This window comes from Pseudomyrmex gracilis, unplaced genomic scaffold (assembly GCF_002006095.1).
Source record: "Pseudomyrmex gracilis isolate BER0280 unplaced genomic scaffold, ASM200609v1 scaffold_277, whole genome shotgun sequence".
Classification (NCBI taxonomy): domain Eukaryota; kingdom Metazoa; phylum Arthropoda; class Insecta; order Hymenoptera; family Formicidae; genus Pseudomyrmex; species Pseudomyrmex gracilis.
This window is the reverse complement of record NW_018020861.1, coordinates 81,728-101,233: the sequence shown is the minus strand read 5'-3', so window position 1 is coordinate 101,233 and position 19,506 is coordinate 81,728. Positions and strand designations below refer to the sequence as shown.

The 19,506-nt window shown below is 41.2% G+C and overlaps 2 protein-coding genes across 3 annotated transcripts in view; one reads left to right on the top strand and one right to left on the bottom strand.

The window, feature by feature from the left end:
* Positions 1-222: 222 nt before the first annotated feature.
* LOC109859665 (LARGE xylosyl- and glucuronyltransferase 1-like) lies at positions 223-6,069 on the top strand. 2 transcript variants are annotated; one of them, XM_020438133.1, is made up of 12 exons: positions 223-538; positions 2,498-2,644; positions 2,712-2,842; positions 2,946-3,129; positions 3,554-4,098; positions 4,209-4,358; positions 4,439-4,741; positions 4,819-5,015; positions 5,132-5,273; positions 5,401-5,531; positions 5,619-5,711; positions 5,821-6,069. In XM_020438133.1, the coding sequence occupies exons 2-12, from the start codon at positions 2,566-2,568 to the stop codon at positions 5,924-5,926; spliced, it is 2,061 nt and encodes a 686-aa protein (XP_020293722.1). In that variant the 5' UTR covers positions 223-538; positions 2,498-2,565; the 3' UTR covers positions 5,927-6,069. The 2 variants fall into 2 exon arrangements, with proteins under 2 accessions (XP_020293722.1, XP_020293723.1); XM_020438134.1 differs by lacking the exon at positions 2,498-2,644 and having other exon boundaries at positions 407-538.
* Positions 6,070-11,791: 5,722 nt separating this feature from the next.
* LOC109859670 (amphoterin-induced protein 1) overlaps positions 11,792-19,506 on the bottom strand; it is an 87,898-nt gene continuing 80,183 nt past the window's right edge. The window contains exons 4-6 of the mRNA XM_020438140.1: positions 16,819-17,722; positions 16,015-16,537; positions 11,792-14,648 (exon numbers count right to left, since the gene is read on the bottom strand). Of these exons, the coding sequence (XP_020293729.1) occupies positions 13,723-14,648; positions 16,015-16,537; positions 16,819-17,709 (2,340 nt within the window). The 5' untranslated portion in view covers positions 17,710-17,722 and the 3' untranslated portion in view covers positions 11,792-13,722. The remainder of the gene's footprint in view (positions 14,649-16,014; positions 16,538-16,818; positions 17,723-19,506) is intronic.

Sequence of the window (19,506 nt, the reverse complement as noted above, 5' to 3'; positions counted from 1 at the left end):
ATCGTTACGATTAGTCAATTCTACCAGACCTGTTCCTTGCGTTTGCGCTTGCGGTCAATGTAGAACACAGGCTTGGAATAAAATGCGCTGCACAATGCGTGCGGAGAGATTTTTACCTACGGAGGCGGGAGAGAACTCGGCACGCTGGTACGATTCGATGCCTATAATAGCTGCAGCCGCACGTAACGGAGATATTAGTGCCATCTCGCGACGAGGACGACGTCACAAACACACACGTTGCGAGAGGTTCTATCACGCGACGGTAGCGGTTGTTTCTTCGTGACGTTTTATTGCGTCTCGCGTTTCGGCGTGATACTTTGCGTTAAACTTCCTGTTACGGAGTGCGCGACGTGTATTGTCGTCGTTAATTGCGATAATTTGCGTCGTTTCTGGCAGTAACGGCAGAACTCGTCGAATGCATGGCAACATTCTCACGTCACATACAGAAATCGTACGCAATTGCACTTTTGCTTGACCCGGAATCGGACTAGCCCATCGCCGGATGACAGTACGGGAGACGATAATCGAGCCGGCACTGGTACGTATATACATACACGAGATGGTTACATTATCATTTATTATCATCCGCGTATCGCAGCGAAAGCTTGTAACTTTACGACAGGTACTTACGAGAGATCCACCAGAGATCACGTCTGATAAATAAATACACGCAGGTACGAGTTTTTTTGGTTTTTTAATGTTGCGCGTTTCGCAATAGTCGAGAAACAGCTCTCTTTCTCTCTCTCTCTCTCTCCTCTTTCTCTCTCTCTCTCTTTTTCTCTCTCTGCGTTAATTTTAAAAACTTGAGATGTACTTAAGTATGTACAAACAAACAAAAATCAATATAAAATTCTCTTCGAGAAAATAGAACGTTATTTCTAGCTCGGAGGATTTACTCTGATTTATATGAGCGAGAATCTTTAATTTCCTTGCCGACGCGGAGTGTTATGTATTCTATTGGAAATTCATTTCGCCGCTTATTCATATTGAGGAAGAAAATGTTTAAAAGAGCGAGTTGTGTGTTGAGAGTATATTTTATCATTTTTATGATCCACTTTTTTTTCATTGACTCGTATAGAAACATGTATATACATAGGGATTTTACAATTTACGAGTACCTATACATATTATGAGATGAATGATACACCGGAAGAACTTTTTATTAAAAAGAAACGAAAAAAAAAAAAACTATTCCGTTTTTTACCATCAAATGTTCAGACATGTGCTATATAAGTACGCGTTAGTGTCCAAGAATGTAAACCAGGTCACATATGTGTAATTAGCAGTTAGAACGTGTCACAGAATACAGAAAGCCCCGAGAAAAAAGAAAAAACAAATATATACATATGAATCATTCATTAATATTAACTTTTTTTTAGACTTTCAAATGTTTTTATATATTAATTTTAAAGAGCTCACACAACTGTGTGTCGCAATTATACGAATGCAAACAAATACTAAAAAAAAAAAAAAACAAATTATTGACTACTCTATGTACGTTTCTTGTGCGATGTGAAATGCAATTTGTTCTTTCATCGTTCAGATCTTTGTGAATACTGAAAAATATTGGGTACAAAAATAAATATTAACTGTAAAAATAAATTAAATTAAATTAAGTGAATATTGTTTATATATGTGCATTGTGTGTTTGTGTGTGTGTGAAGGATAAAAGCAAAGGGGAAAATGGCTTTTCATATCGCTATCTCAAAGTTCTACAATGATCAATAAACGAAAAAGCGTAGAAAGGAAACTGCACAATATTGAAACTGCTGACTTGAAAATCACAAGAGGGAAAGAAAGAGAGAAAGAGAGAGAGAGAGAGAGAGAGAGAGGGAGGGAGAAAAACAATAGAGAACTCATATGTCAAGCTTCGTTTATTTATTGCCGTTATTTACAATGTTAACAACCGCCTTCATGTATATCGAATATTGATGCATGAATTTGCACTTGCCGCGTAATTGTCCGAATTTCTATGCAAGAAATTAACGTTTTCATTGACGGCACTAATTTGCATGCATTATGATTCCGTCACACGTTCGTAGTATCATCTATGTGAGGCGAGAAAATTGGACGTAACACATTTATAACCGGCACGTTAAATATGATGTACATATATGATCTATTGACTTTTGTCACTCATCAGTACAGATATCGAACGAAACAACAAGTTTTTATTAACACTTGTTAATAACGCTTTTAAAATGTGTTCTGTCAAAATATTATAATATTGATTACTAACAAAATTATAATAATGATGCGGTTTTCCAAATCGGTGGAATGATTTATTAGTTACGTTTAACTGGGACAAATTTGGGATTAATCTCTTTGGGAGATTTTATCGAGAGCATGAATAATATTTCTTACTTTTTCTATCCTCGTAAAAACCTACTTATATTCCTGCACATAAAAAAGAAAAACCCTGCACCGAACTTTCCATTTCAAAATATTCGTATGAGAAACGAGGGCGTTTCGAATTATGTAATGTTTCCTTTCGTAGATTTCAGCGTGCTTCTAATCTAATTTGCCATCATATCGCGGATTGGGAAACATGTGCGGCATATTACAATGGCTCGATCATGGCTAGGATGTCTGTTCGGTGTTTTAGTGCCAACCGTGATTTTTTACTTATACCTCTTATTAAACGGTAATTGTCGCATCGTTATCGATCTCTCTCATTGTCGCGCTGTGAACAATTAGAATGTTGTTTCCAGTACCATCCGCGGGAGTAAGCAAGTCGAACGTTGGAGGAAAATGGCGATCGTCACCGGTACAGATAGAAAGACTGAATTTACAGGTGGAAGATCGTTCGGCCGAAGAATCGCAATTAAGAAACAATTTCGAGGTATGCTCGTGAAAATTTCCTTTCTTCTCAGCGCCGGGGGAGGTTTTCACACACACAGATTGATTTTCCACACTCCGACGAGTGATGTTTCCACATTTTCAAGGTGAAATGCGACACGATACATGTGGCCATGGTTTGCGCCGGATACAATTCAACCTTTGCCCTCGTAACCGTGGTGAAGTCCATTCTGTTTTATCGCACGAATCCGTTGCATTTTCATTTGCTCGCGGACGAAATTGCGAGGAGAACGCTCTCGACCTTGTTTCGAACGTGGGATTTGCCGCATGGTTTGTATACCCGCTTTTTACGACAGGACACGCACTCCACATCCTTTGTGACGCGCACGCGGAGGAAAAAACCTAATTTTTATCCATACTCGCGTTAACGTAACTGGTATACTGGTACATAATAAAAAGAAAAATAAAGAAGAAAAAAATATATTAACTTTTTCCGCGTCAACGTGAAATTGTGAAAAAAAAAAATCCGTTTAATTGAATCCGCGATATTTTGCAGCAGAGAGTTTTCTGAAATCAAACTTCCCTGCAGAGAGATGATAAAAAAAAAAAAAAAACATCTTTGTTCGTTTTGTTTCTAACGCGTATTTTCAGTTGATGCGCGCTTTACCCTCGTGACGTGAAAAAAACACGCGATGTAATATATAGATAGATATTTTCTGTCGCGCATCTCAATTGATCGACCAGATGATTTCAGTGAACGTAACGTTTTACGATGCGGAAGCGTGGGTGCCGAGAGTCTCGTGGATACCGAACAAGCACTATTCCGGGGTTTATGGTCTCTTGAAGTTAATACTACCGGACGTGATGCGGGAGGACAAGGTTCTCGTACTGGACACGGACGTGACCGTCTTGAACGACGTGTACCAGCTCTGGAAGATGTTTGAGAAGTTCTCGAACGGTCAGGCACTCGGATTGGTTGAGAATCAGAGCAACTGGTACGTGAAGGCCTTGTCGTACGGGCAGCGGCCGTGGCCGGCCCTGGGTCGGGGATTTAACACCGGCGTCATGCTGATGCACCTGCGACGCCTGCGAGACGGTAATTTTGCGAGCTCGTGGGAGAGCGTCACCAGGAACGTGCTAAAGCACATACTGGAGACCAGCCTGGCCGATCAGGACGTGATAAACGCGATGATCCACGAAAATCCGACTATTGTACACAGAATAGAATGTACCTGGAATATTCAGCTGAGCGATCACACGCTAAGCGACACGTGTTATCGCGACTCCAATCGCATAAATGTATGTTTTACCACGCTGTGTAACGTCTTTCGCTCTTCCACCGCTTTCGCTCTAATACATACACGACGACGAAAGATCTCAAATCGATTTCTGATCGGGCATACTTTTAGATTCTACACTGGAACTCCCCGCGGAAGCAGGATGTTCACAATAAGCACGTTAATGAGTTTCGAAAGCTGCACCGAGTCTTCCTCGAGATGGACGGCAATTTGTTGCGAAAACGTTTATTCGGCTGTGACAGGCACGAGGGTGCACTTTCAGTGAGTTAAGAGAGTCTTATATCTCTTGGTATTTGTTTTATTCGACGCGATGCTGTTACCCGACGCGCGCCCTTTTCTAGTACAACGAGTCGAGTCCGTGTCGGGAATTCGAGAAGGGCGCTACCATTTTGTATCGCACGCATCCCTTTCTTCTGGAGTACGAATACAACGTCAACTCGCCGACGGATGTTGCTCTAGTCACTCAGTGTAGTGTAGAAAGGATACCGCTACTAGAAGCGTTGTCAAAACATTGGTCGGGAACCATAAGCGTTGCGCTTTATCTGACCGACGCGGAGGTACAAAACTTTCTGGAATTCGTGAGAGGTTCTGCGGATTTGCGAGCGAGAAGGAACATTGCCTATCACATTGTGTACAAAGACGGGGTGCGTTGTGAAAAATAAGTTATTAATTTCTTTTCACGCGTACAAAAATGACGTTTTTTTTTTTTTTTTACATTCAGGAGCTTTATCCTATTAATTACTTAAGAAATACTGCGATGTTGTACGTATCGACGCCATTTATTTTCCAACTTGACGTTGATTTTTTGCCCCAATTCGGGTTGTATGAAAACCTCATGAGCTACATACACCGACTGAATATTAATGAATCGGACAAAGTAGCTCTTATCGTGCCAGCATTTGAGACTGAGCGTTACAGGTAATTTATTATTATTGTGAGATTTGAGAGAGAGAGAGCTGTTTAATATTTTTATAAAAGTAGTAGTCTCTTTCTCTCTCTATCTATTTATCTATATATATATATATATCTTACAGGTTTATGTTTCCCATTAAAAAAGAGGAATTGCTCAAATTTCTCAAACGTGGCATCTTGTATACATTTCGTTATCATGTTTGGACTCAAGGACACGCTGCGACAAATTACAGTCTATATCGAAATAGTACAGACCCTTATGAAGTATGTCTTACACGTGTAATAATACCCAAGCTTTGGATATTTAACATGCATGTCGCTACAATTATATAATAAATAAATGCATTTATAATAAGACGATACGTTATATGTTAAGATTGCGTTATTGCAGGTCTCATGGGAGCCAGATTTTGAACCTTATATAGTAGTTTCAAAATCCGCTCCGCGATATGACACAAGGTTCGTCGGGTTTGGATGGAACAAAGTTTCTTACATGACCCATTTAACGGCATTAGGTTATAAGTAAGCCGCAATGATTATTTTATTTACTCAATAAAATATGGCTGAAGTAACCGAGTGCTCAATTTTAATCAAACCTTGAAATTACAGGTATATAGTTTTGCCAGACACTTTTATTATTCATCGACCTCATGCCCCTAGCTTGGATATAGGAAAATTTAGAACAAATTCCATGTATAGAAGGTAACATATTTTGTGTTATAAAACCTCATTAAAATTTTTTTTTAATGAACTAATCAAATATCTTTTTGTTCACGCAATATTGACGACTCGGAATTTGTACTGTTTACAGATGTCTTAAAAAATTGAAAGATGAATTTGTTGAAGAATTAGTAGCAAAATATGGCAAGACTGCACTGTCAAAACTAAAGAAAGACACCAAAGAAGAGAAAACTTAAGAACACTTATGAATATAATATTTATAAAATGCATATATTTTTGAATATTGTAATTACATTGTTAAATGCAGAAGATAATATGTATTGTATTTTTTATTGATTACGCGAAAATAAGTATTTCTGAAAAAAATATACCGTTTCAAATAAAATTGAACACCTGCATTCATTTATTTATCCTCTGAATAACTAACCAAAGTACATACACATTTGAAAAACGGCGGATGGAAGAAAGAAACGGAACAGATTTAGGTTCATATATTTATCATGTATTTATTAAAATTTAACCCATGTATTTAGTGGAGTGTACAGAGTGGTGTTTTTAGTACAATATTTTAATATTACAATCACACTAAATATTTTATTTATAAAATATGTATAATATTTACAGCGCCAGTATATTTGTATGTTATACAAATTTATATTCGACCGAAATGACGTTTACTAAATGACTCGCTGAAAAAAAAAACTCAGACATTTATTACAAAAAGAGAGGCAAGATTTCTATTAAATAATTGTACAGTAATGACGACAATAACCGCGACATTAGTAAGTGTCTAAACGTAACAGTGTAAATATAAATCGCAATACATATATATAGTAGTAATACTTATTAATACTATAATAATTATAAAAAATAGTAATAATAATATAAAGAAACAATATATAAATTCGTGTGGACAGTAATAAGAATAATAACGGTAAAAATATAATATATCCCGTTAACAATCGTGAATCTCCCCCCTTCCCCGTCGATCGTCGAAGCTTCTAATCATGTGTATAAGGGGCTTGGCAGAAAACGCGCGCAGATGTTACACAGTTCGAAAGATTTAAGATATTATTTATCTACAACATATGACACGTAAATTTAAAAATCATTTACATTCATTATTACTCTTATTTTGATAGAGAGAAACAATATTCATCTTATCTGCTGCCACAATCTCACAATATTCTCGTTGTGCGAGATAAAAAGAAAATTATATATCAATAATGAAGAACAGTTTGATTTATGATTTACACATAATGATTCGGACAATGATTTATGGAGAAATTCGCACTCGTTGAGCACGTGAATTATCCAGATGACGAGTTTTACATGACAGTTGTACGAGTTTAACACGCTAACAGGATTATATTATACACGTATATTAGCGATGTAATCTTCGCGTTTCGTGCAACACACTGTTTTTTTTTTTTTTTTATTTTTATTTTTTTTTTAGTGTGCGCGGCTCATTTTATTCATGAACATTATTACATTTGTTTTTCATCGAGATGTTGCGCCATTTAAGATTCCTCGTTACTCGCCACAACCATTCGTCGTATATATTTTTACATACACAAGTGTGCTTTATTGATTAAAAGTGATTTTGTGCGCGAAAATACTCTTTCTTGTTTTCAATTCGCATTAATTTTCGTTACATATTTTCTCGCTTCTGACGTTTATTATAATTCAAACTGGTTGTAGAGAGCAACGGGGAGCCTCGGTTATGGTAATTAGGCAGTTTTGAGACGACGATTCGTGCGCAATGTAAGGAACTTACTTCACGCAACTAAGTAGATAATGATTGTTTCGTAACGAGTCGTTATACAGACAAATAAACTCGGTTCATTAGTTTATTCGCTAAATCGATGTTCATTGATAGTAATCGCGTTCACATTTATACGTAAGTTTTATTATATAAGTAATATTGATCCGTTAGATTATTTATTAAACAAATGTGGCTACGAAAAGTAACGTCAATATAAATTCGTTTGCAGAAAAATAGTCTCTAAAGAAGTCGTGGAAGCGAACAAAAAACATCGTGTCTTTAACATTTCTTTATAGTTAGGAATGTACGCATATACATATATATTGTCTGGCAAACTATTCTTTAAGTCACATTTTTTAAGAAGAATATTTAATAGGTATGTATCTTGAGTTTTTGAAGAACAAAAACTGGGCAGTTAGTTTCAATCGTATCGCATATACTACAAATATCGAGTACAAAATTATTCCGCGGAATGTTCAATATAATAATTGCTATTTTCGGCATGATTACTATATTAGACCTGTAAACGTTTTTTTTTTTTGTTTTTTTTTTCACTGAACTGTCTCTATATAAGATGTACGCATTTTATAAAAAAGTGTTAAGTATACGTAGAAGCACACAAATAGCTACGTAGAAAATTGTGTGTTGGACCGATCTATTGGACGGTACCCTCGATTGACCACTCATTGGCAGAAATAATAAAAGCATCGCATTGTTAAATCACAACACATCATTTCTTTGTCTCTGCAAACGTATATAAAATATAAAATTTTTATATAAAATATTGGAAATAAGCGCTCTGACATAAATTGTTTGTCAAAATTAAATATAAGACGTACGTCATTCTGATACTTTAATTTTGCTCTCAGAAGAAGAATATTTAACGCTTTAATGACGTTATTAAAATTATATAACTAATTGAAATTCGTGGAAGAGTTTAATAATTTCAATAACTATTACTAAATATTTAAAAAGTACATAAATGCAATATTTAAAAGTACATAAATGCAATATTTAGCGATACATTTTACACGAATACATCAAAATAACATTATTATTAATTCCGGCAGATATCGAACTGAATCTCCATCTGTACGCAACGCGTACAAATGGGAGCAGCCTAAATGAGCTTGCTTGTGTCAGTCGTAAATTATCCTATTTTAATGTAAATTACCGTTACACTTCACGAGCACGTACGAAATCGAAGATTATTGGAAGCGAGAAATGTGTGCGCGATATTTGAAATATTTCGCGGCAGTTGAAGGAGAGTTAATTAAGTGCTGAGAAATTCGCGATACATCTCTCACACACATTGTCACAAAAGTGTTAAACGATCTTCCGAGTTGAAGCGTTTACATTTTGTGCGAAGTCGTGCGATTTTATTTTTTTGCTCCCAGTTATCGGTCTTTATTATTCTAGCAACATGGTCCGTTCTCATCGAATAAAAAATATTGTAGGAACATAATTCACATAACTTTCAAATGCAATAATTTCATAATTTCTAATTTTCAAATAAACATTCTCAAAAAAAAAAAAAAAAAAAAAAAAAAAGTGATGAAATAGATCTAGTAATATTTGCAGGTTTTTATTCGAATTCATCGTTCGCTCGGATAAAACTCGAAGAGCTCGAGACTTGGTTATTTCGTCATTAGAGATTAATGAGTTTCTTGTTAAAATTGAGGTTTCGCGTGAGAGCTAAAATGTATAACCGACATTTGAATTATACAGAATGCACATATATAAGTGTTAACCGGTTTCAAATCGATTCGGAAGCGTCGAACGTTCGGAACGCTATAAGTGAGACGGTCCCCGCACAATTCAGGACAATACATTTAGCGACAATCAATAAATTATCCCAAATGCCGCAAGTATGATGTACGTTCGTAACGTACTACTAGTAGTCGGACGCGCGCAGCACTTTCCCACAGTGTTAAATGGAACGTAGTCGGATGAATCCCCGCCGAACGGCATCCGTAGGGTCGATCGCGTGCGTTACATGATGGTATCGACAGCCTAGGACCGGTTTTCCCCCTTGTTGATCCGAACCGAGTGAGACGCCGTGCGCACGGAGAGAGAGAGAGAGAGAGAGGGTGGTCAAGTCAAAATACAAAATTACAAAAATATACTCGTGGCGCCCGTGACAAACCGAACGTGCCGTGCTTTCCATCGCGTGTGTTGGCATTTACAATATGAACAGTGTACAGTGAATACAAGGGAGTAGTAGTACAGTTCAGAGAAGGGAGGAGGGAAAGTGAGTGTATGTACATATAAGCACGACACGAAGGTGTGCGAAGGGGGGCGAGCCGCGACTTTGCCTAGGCCGCTTTTAAAATACTGTGTTCCGACGACGTTTACCAGTCGTGTCGGTTCGATATCTCACAATCCACACATTCACAGGTTGTCGGTGCTGATCACGATTATGCGAGAGACGAAAGAGAATAATTATATTTATAACGCGTAATATTATAATTCGACGACTTCCGGGAAGAAAAATGGCATAAGATATAAATCGCCGTCGATTGGCACTAAGTCTACGAGAAGTCGGAAGCGGCGTTGCTCACAGGCTGTCGCGACGAATCTCGGCCGAACATCCTTTCCTTCCGCGACCGTAACACGTCGCTATAAGTTATCGTTCGTTGTGCTCGTCGATCGCGGTGAAAAATCGGACCGACACGACCGCGCGTCGCTATTTTCTCCACGCCACACGTCTCACTCGGGCAGCTTCTCGCGCGCACAAACATCATCATCATCATCATCATCATCATCATCATCATCATCATAACGGATTTTTTTTTTTAATACTGTTCGGCGTAACCGAACATGATAAAACTTGTACCGTTGCTTCGATAGCGACCGTCACACTTTACGCGTTTGTGAATCTCGGATCAGGAAAATGCAAAATGTCGAAAAGAAAAACATATCGAGAAAAATTTATATATATATATATGAATATATATAAATATATTCATATTAATATATATATATATATATAGAGTTGCGTAAAGAGGAAAAGAAACAAAACTGAGCGATTAAGGAAGAGATTGAAGAAAAATTTACTCTGGGAAATTAAAGCGTCAAAAGAGAAAGAAGAGGCATTTATGTAACTACTAAATGAGGGATTTCGTCCGATGAAATCTCAAGAGAGAAAGATGATAAAAAAAAGTTGGATGCTGAAAGTTTAATTTTTCACATTCAAGTCGGAGTAAACTTTATTTTTGAAGGTAATTTAATTGATCTGGAAAAATCGAGAGAGAGAGAGAAAGAGCGCTCGTTGGATTCTCAAGTATCGCTCTCTCGGTAAGTCAAGTTTGGGGGGGGGGGGGATTCGTCGAAAATACGTTTTCCTCGGGTTCCTGTTGTTCGCGAGGTATACTTTGCTGCGGCGGGAGAAACTGACGTTGTTCGCGCAATCGCAACAAGTTGTACACACAATCGCGTCCGAAATCCCTGCTAAAGCCAGAGAAATAGAACGTTAATCTCGCGGCTAAAAAGGTAACAAAAACATAAAGAGCGGCTGGCTCGGCCACTCGGGCGATAAATTCGCAGTTAAAGAATGTTTTCTACCTACATCCCCTCCCCCTCCCTCCTACTCCCTTGGGTAAAATATCACCTACGGCCAAAGCGGCGAAACCCTTTCGTGCTGGTGCGCGAGCACGTGAGCCGCCTCTTTATCACGATATATTGCGACTTGATGCTTCGCGCGGAAAACGGCAGATCGACAGAATTAACCAGCGCGAAGGATAATAATGGAAGCATTATTGCGCGGTAGAAGGACGACAGAAAGTTGTGACGCGCGCGCTGATATCGCTACGAAAATCGCGTTGCAATGAATAAAAAAACGATAAAGAAAACAACCTGCTCGAATAAGTTTCCCATCGAAACGACGGGCATTAACTTCGAACGAAAGAAAAATACGGCCTGGATAGGTGTACGTGTATGTGCGTGTGCGCGACGATCGTTTCAACAAGTCACATGTTTTTCTAGTTTCAAGAAGAGACGATTTATCGGCCATCAGGTATTCGGGACCATAAGTCCGACGTTCGTTCGCCGATGATGTATAGCTCGCATGGACGTTCTCTCTACTTTACGATATATTGTAGCCGATGGTAAAATTGTCGCGATCGAAACGTATACGCGAAAACGGGAACACGAGGAAGAATTCAACGTGTTTCTCGTTTCTCACGAACGCTTTATGACACGTCGTAATATCGCCATCTTTTTAAATCATGTCCATCTACAACATTCATCTGCGTAACGTTCGTCGCGCCGCGAACAATCCTGCGATTACGCTCGACGACTCCTCGCGGCTCGCGACGCGCACCGCCTCGGCTCAATTGCGGGGGGGCGGGTCGATAATTTTTCGCGCACTTTTCCCGGATATTACGCGCGATTCTGGAATTGATAACAATCGAACTCGTAATTGTTGCTTAATTGGAACGCATCGCGCGTAACGTTCAATTAATTTCCCGAAGTAAATTTGGGTCGATAGGGGAGTAGTAATATATACGTTAAACCGGTCATTTTTGGTGTTATCCACGCAAGCATGGTGGTGGTGGTGGTAGTAGAATCCAATTGGGTAGCGTTGCCAAATTGGCCGCGTTTCCAAAATACGTTTGTTATTCCGACCGCTCAGTCATTTCAGACGGTAATCGATTATTACGAATTTCAAAAAAGGTCACGATATTTTCATACGCCACAACGGCGAAAATAAACGCGCGAACGCGTTGCTTACATTGATTTCTTGGCTGTACACACACCATCTTATATCGTATCTTTGTATAATATATTTCTTCTTACGTATTCAAACACGTATTTGAAATTTCAATACTTATGTATCTACTTTTTAAATTTATTACACGCCTGTGATAGATATATCCGTTTAACGTAAATACAAGGTGGCACCGTGTTGTTGCGTATCATATTTCGTACCACATTATAGTGCGTACGATATTTATCGGCGGCATAATTCTTTTCGTCAAAAATCACTTCCGCTATTGGAGTCATCGGAAATAATGTTTTTTAGCCATTTTGAAACATGGACAAGTATCGGTAACGAAGCACGAAATATATTTTCTAAGTTTTTTTTTTTAGACTTGGTCTAACTTTTGTTCTTACAAAAGAAGAAAGGACACACGTGTTGTTTTTACATCATTCGACGCAATCACGAGAGTTCGTGTCGCGTGTGTGCGGATGCAACGAGTTTTGCTACAATTCTCATTATTACGGGCATCTCGAAACTCTCTTCACATTAAAAAAGAAAAAAAAAAACGCGACAAAGGGGAATGACGAGTAACAGCTATATATATAGATTCTTAACAGTGTTAAATTCTCTCGTTACGTTTTTCTTCTCGCATAAATGTAACACGTATGTGCAAAAAAAAAAAAAAAACGTTGTTCATTCTGAGCTCTGCAACAACTTTCACGTTTATAACACGTGAGTTGGTATCGTGACGATTGCAAGTTTCCATCGCCGATACACGAGCGAGCAGCGGTCGAATTCACTGACGTCGACTCTCCGAACGGAACGGATCTGCGTTCAGCACTTGCAAGTTGCTTTGTATTTCGTCGCGTGAATTCCACACTCTAAACGCAAACAGGTTTCGCCTTATCGACTAAAACGGCAACAATGTCCGTAACCTTATTCACACATTTATCACGTTATCGCCTCACCGCGCGTGGCGAGCGTCAAAATAAAAACGCTAAAGGAACCCTTCCTCCTAAAAAGAAAAAAACAAACAAACAAAAAACCAAAAAAAAAAAGGAGAATGAGATACGTAGGAGAGAGACAAAGGACAGAAAAAAAAAAAAAAAAAAAAAATTACGTCCGATAGCAGTTAGACTGTCTAGAAGATATTTCATGCGAATTACGATTCCATTAGGATTTCCGAACGTCTCTAGGTACAAGAGGGTTCAATAAATAACTTAAAAAAAAAAAAAAAAAAAAAACAAACAAAAGATACGAAAAGGGAATAGATGATGCGATTGTCCGATCGCCTTCTCAGTTGTATTTCGGCGAGCCGTGCGTACATTGTTTGTTCGTCTTGTCGCGAAGAGAGGGAGAGGATGTCTCTTCTGTGAAATTTCTCCGCGCGCTATAATTTTTTATTCTCCGGACGATCGCGACTCACCGGGCAGAATAAAAATTCCACGCGCGTGAGACGAGCGTCTCGAAAGGCACTACCGGTTTATTGTGTGTGTGGTCGTGTGCACCCCGTCGTGGTGTACTACGATCAGTCGTCCTCATCGCGGCGGACGATGTCCGTGGTATCATACTTCCGTGCCGTCCTCACCCTCGTCCTCATACAACGTCGGTCCGTTGGCTGATTTCTTCTTGGGTTTCGGCGGCGGCCTTGGCGGTACCTTTCTGTTAAGAGTATTGCTGGCAGCGGCTTGTTGCTGAGACTGCTGCGCCAACAACGGATAATCACCCTCCGCGCTCTCGTCCGACAGTTTGATCGGCCACTCGGCCGCGCCTTCTGGCGCGGCTCGATCCAGCGGACTGCCGGCCAGAATATTCGGCGTGCTACGTTGAATGGTGCCGTAATGCGAGGCTCCTGGCGTGCTCGGGAGCGGTCGACCACGCATGGATGAGGACACCGATTCCAAGGTCTTGTTCAACGAGAGCTTCGAACTGCCATCCGCCGTGGTGCGAAGACCCAGATTGTCGTAAACCGGATCGAGAATTTCAGTGGGCGACGTCGGTGGACCGCTGCTCCAACTGGGCGCTCGAGGTCGTCGCGGAATTGTCACGTAACCGTGACGCGGTAACACCGGCGCCAACGGTGACGACGACGGTCCCATACCAAAAGGCGTCACGCTGCGACTGTGCGGTAGCGTCTTGAAAGCAGCCGGATGGTACTGGCCAGGCGGCGGCGAACCGTACGATGACGCTGCCGCCGCCGTTGTTGTTGCCGCTGGTGTCATCGCCTGCTGGTTTGGTATACGCGTGTTGTCGGGCAACGTAGACGCCTGGCTGGTCGGCGATGCGCCGCGACCGCCGGAGAAGGCCAACAGATCCGGCGGATATTGCCGGTGATGGTAACCGGCATTTCCGCCACGCGGTAGAGTACCACTACCACCGCCACCGCCGCCGCCGCTCCTGTCGAGTTCCGGCGTGGCTCGTTCGTGATCCCTGTCGTCGTCGCCTACGCCGCCGCTTACCCCGCCGACGACGCCGCTCCCGACACCGTCAGCTGCGAGAACATGAACAAAAGAAAAGGACGAACGTTAAAAACGAAAATTTAAGAGAGAGAGAAAGGTTGCGAGAAAAAGAAAAGCAGAGGGCGGAGAAGGGGGAAGGGGGAAAAAAAAAGATTGCGCGCGCGCGCGGAAAGGTTCTACACGCGAAGACGCCGCACGTAAAGCGCGCACACGCGCGGCAAGGCAGCTCTATTCGAGCGGGAGTAACGTTGCCTTGATATAATCGTGACACGATATTGGTGTGACATTATTCTCAACGAACCTGGACGAGTGCTCTTAATCGGATTAAGTCATGATATGATCGCAACCTCCGGGAGCGCGCGCTTTGTCAATTTACTCAAAAAAATTGTAACTACGTTTCCTGCACGCCGTCGGTCAAGCGTAACGTGGTGGAAGCTACATCGTGCTCGCTTTGAGGTTCATATGACATCCATAAAGTTGATTAAACTTTTTCATAAGATTTAAATCGCATTATCGTGCGGAGCTACAACTTTCATATTGCGCTTCGGAGGATAATTTCATTATATTTGACACCTCGGGGGGGTTTTGATATATTTTAATAAACCGATAATATCTATCATTTATATAATTTATCTCGAAAAATATCTCATTCCCTCGCACGTGTGTTTGCGAGATAAATTTTGGTGCGAACCTTATTGTCGTCATTACTTGTGCGATTGTATATTACAGCAATTTACACTTCTCATAATTTAACGTTTGCGCGTTTGTTTCGAAATTAAAAAAAAAAAAGAAAAAAAAACAAAACAAGCGTTCTGTTATTATCTACGGAGAATAATATTATTGTTTTTATTTCTATAGAAAAAGCGAGATGTGACGTTATCAATAATCGAACACAGATGACGAATGTTTTTTTCGCGCTGTGACAGCGCGCTGTTATATCAATATAGGAGGAGCCACTGTATCATAAGCGTCCCTAACGGATCTCTTCATTAGTCTCTACCGAGCTACCACTTGGCGGTTTCTCCTTATCCCAAGATCGATGGATCAACTGGATTCAACTGTCGTACGGATTTCGCGCTCGGCACGAAACGAATTCGATTCGCGATTACACACACAACAGACACACACATGTCATTTGTACATTTACGTAAACAAACTGTATAGCGGTCATTTCGGCCCAGCGGGAGGAAATATTATCCCGACGAAACGACCGACGCTACGTGGTCCATTCGCAGCGATCACGTTCGCCAGGTTAAATCCTATCTCTCTGACTTAAATATCCACAATATCCGCGCGCATTACGAGATATAATCGTACTCTCGTCTAGGATTTAACACGAGGTTGTTTCTCGCTAGCATTTGGCCGCGCACTGTTTAGAAATGTAGACTGTGTACTGACCGAAAACCGAATCGTTGTCTAACAGCGTGCGGTTCAGTTCCGTCATCTCCGTGCCGTGCGACGTAACCGACGGCGCCTCGTAACGTCTTGGCGGCTTCACAACCGGATTAATGGTAGTGATGAGCGATTTCTCCTGTTCGCCAAGACCGTGATGCTCCAGAGACACCGCCTCGAGGCCCTTCTCGTCGTGCCTGGTTCGATGACGCCGACAGTAGCACAAGCAGAGCGCAACCGCGACTATGAACAGACACAACGCGGTAACGACGAGTCCAATCATAAGCGGCAGGCTCATGACGGTATTCCTGCCTACGTCGCCCAAAATGATCAGGGTCACGTTCTTCTCGGTGATGCCGCCCGGGCTTTTGGCAGAACACATATAATCTCCTTTGTCGGACGGGATTACATCGACAATTGTGAGATTCAGCCAGTCCGATTCCGGGCTTGAGGTGAATATGTAGTTTCTATCGCTGTTCTGACGTTTGCTATCCTTCTTCAACACGCTTTTACGATGCACCCACGTCAACTGAAACACGAGATCGCGCGCATGTATGATATATGATTTTATGCGTGTAATATCTCATAAAAAAGAAAAGAGAGAAAGACAAAAAATATATTATTTTACAGAAGAATTTTTGGATTGAAGTGATAAGAATCTAATTATTGCAGAAGTAATCACAGAAGTCTGGATTTCTTTTTTTCTTTTTTTTTTTATCGAAAAGTTTGAAATTACGATCTACGATTAATCTGACGTTCTCGAGAGCAATTTCCGGACGCACGTGTACCCGTGTACGGAAGTGCAATTACCTGAGGTTGTGGGACACCCGACGCCTTGCACGAGAGAGTCACGTCTCCTTTGCCCATCTCGATTTTGGTCGCCGGACCGATGAAGATAATCTTCGGCCGACACGCGAACTCGTCACTGCTAACCTCATCCCACATCTTGCCGGCCATGGCGGGCGGTTCCTGACAAGTGGTCGGCTTTGTGTACAATTTGCGTTTGATCGACCAGTCGCGAAAATTCTTCAGCTCGCAGTCGCAATTCCACGGATTATTTTGGAGCTCGAGGCTGCTGATCTTGGGCAAACTCTCGAAGCTCTGAAGTTGCAAGGTGCTGAAATTATTCCCGCTCAATGTGAGAGATTGCAAAGCCGGGAGATTTTGAAAAGTTTTCTCTCCAATATACTCCAATCTGTTGTCCGACAGCAGCACCTTCTGCAGAAAAACGAGATTGACAAACAGATTATCTTCCAGCACCTTCAATCGATTCTGATTGAGCAACACCACCCGCAACCGTTGCGTTTCTGAAAAGGTGCCCGGTTGCAAACTGTGAATGTTATTGCTCGACAGATCGATCTCGATAACGATCTTCAGACCGTTGAAAGCGGCCGTGTGAATGGTTTCCAGTTTGCAGTCGCGCAGCACCACTTTGTGCAAATTATCTAGCCTTGCGTGCATAAACTCGTTATGCGTAAGATGGATGATGTTGTTGCCGGTCATATCAAGATTTTGTATCTGAGGCGAGATATCTCTCGGCACTTCTTTCAGATTCTGCTTGACGCAATCGGCGGTCTTCTTGCCGGACACCCATTTGCACTTGCAAACCGACGGGCACTGCATCCAGTCCTCCTGGCCTTGACACAGGGCGACCATAAGCGTCGCGCAGAGCAGCCACCGGCTTGCCGTTTCCGGACCCATCTCTCGAAGAATCCTGTTAACAGCAGAAACGTGCACGATGACGTTAGAGAACGTGACTGCGGAACCGCGACCGCAGAACTTACTTAGCTTAGGACGAGGTCGCATCGCACGAAAGCATGTGCGTTGGCGTTTCGTCTTTCGGAATAGATACGTATATATATATGTATTCCGAGAGAGCTTTTTAGCAACAACTAGTACATTCACCAGATGTGACTGACTTAATATTTATTGAACCATAGGTTTGTAGTTTCACCGCGCGCTCGTTATTATTAATAGACAGACGTAGATCATTGTTTAATTACGCGATCGGAGTGATCGTATCACGTATACCTAACTGGAATTAATTATTATCGAATAATACGCACGCTTAATAATTTTGAATAATTTGTATGACAAACAAATATCTAGAGCGTTATTTGACACTTTTGGTTGAAATGCGTTGAAATAATTCTCCGTTGCTGGCAAATTATCTTGTTGCACAACGATTTTGTGATAAATGTTATTATAAATGTTATATATTTTTTCTATAAACAATATGTGTATGTACCATCAGTGAAGTTATGAAATTACATAGAATGTATATATATATATATATATATATATATATCTCCGCGTGCTCACAGCTTTCAAACTTTACACTTTGAATTTACATACATTCGATGTACTCGATTAATATACGCGTTTAGTGTTAAATGCACCGCGTTCGCACGCGCGACATTTTTATTCGGTGTTAAATATATATATATATATTGTTTCTTGCACACAACAGCGTACGGTTGTGTAAAAATGATTACACGGCCTGTTCGCACGAAACAGAACCAGAACTCGAACTACTTCCGTATTATCAGAAAAGTCCGCGCGTTCGAAGCAGTTTTGGTGACATCAGAGACTTCCGGGAGATTTTCTTTGTTCCCTCCCGACCCCGCCTTTGCTTTTCTTTTCTTGCGCTCGCTCGCTTCGCGCGCGAGCTTGCTTTTCTCAGTTTTTGTTAAGTTAACCCCACTAATCTCGGAGCACGCCGGGACACCCCCTCCTCCTCCCCGGACTGTTGGCAGTTTAGCTTAATACTGTTACAACATCTGTACACTCCAACGGCGGTGTCGCCCAAGTTAAATTAATACAACACAACGACCACCGCCAAAGCGCGCGCTTCGACTCTTTTATTATCGCCTAAGCTTCTCCGTGGAAAGTTCGAGATTACGCATCAAATTTACTTTTCGCTGACAAACCGGTGCGGCGAGCGCAATTCGCGTCTTTGGTCTCTCGCAGATCGGGTCGGAAAATATAAGAGGAGGAGGGGCCGTGTCCGCGGGGCCTAAGTCCGCTCTCTGTTAACACACATTGAAAGAAAAATAAATCTTCCGGCCGGAAAGAAGGTCGGGAAATATAATCAAGAAATTATTTACCGATTAAATAAAATCTAAGCGCATACGCGCGCGTTCACTTCAGTTATTCCATTCATGTCGTTCCGCGACACGAATTGTATGCGTTTTATAATAGATTCCGTATTACTAGGCTCTCTCTCTCCGACTGTATATTTAGTCGAGCGAAATTAAAACGCTCTCGCGAAAGACCGAAGGATTATAAATTAAACATGATTCAATTTCGCTGGAGAGTCGTCACGAGGAGAGGGTCGTCTCGTCCCGCAAGTCGTACGACGTTACTTAATTGAAATCGCGTAACGCGCCCGTTTTCGAAGAGCACAAAGTAAACGGGCGCATCAACGACGGATTAACGGCGGGCGCGAGCCAAGAGAAATTTGCCGAAGGTCGCGCGCGGAACTCCGACGACTCCCCC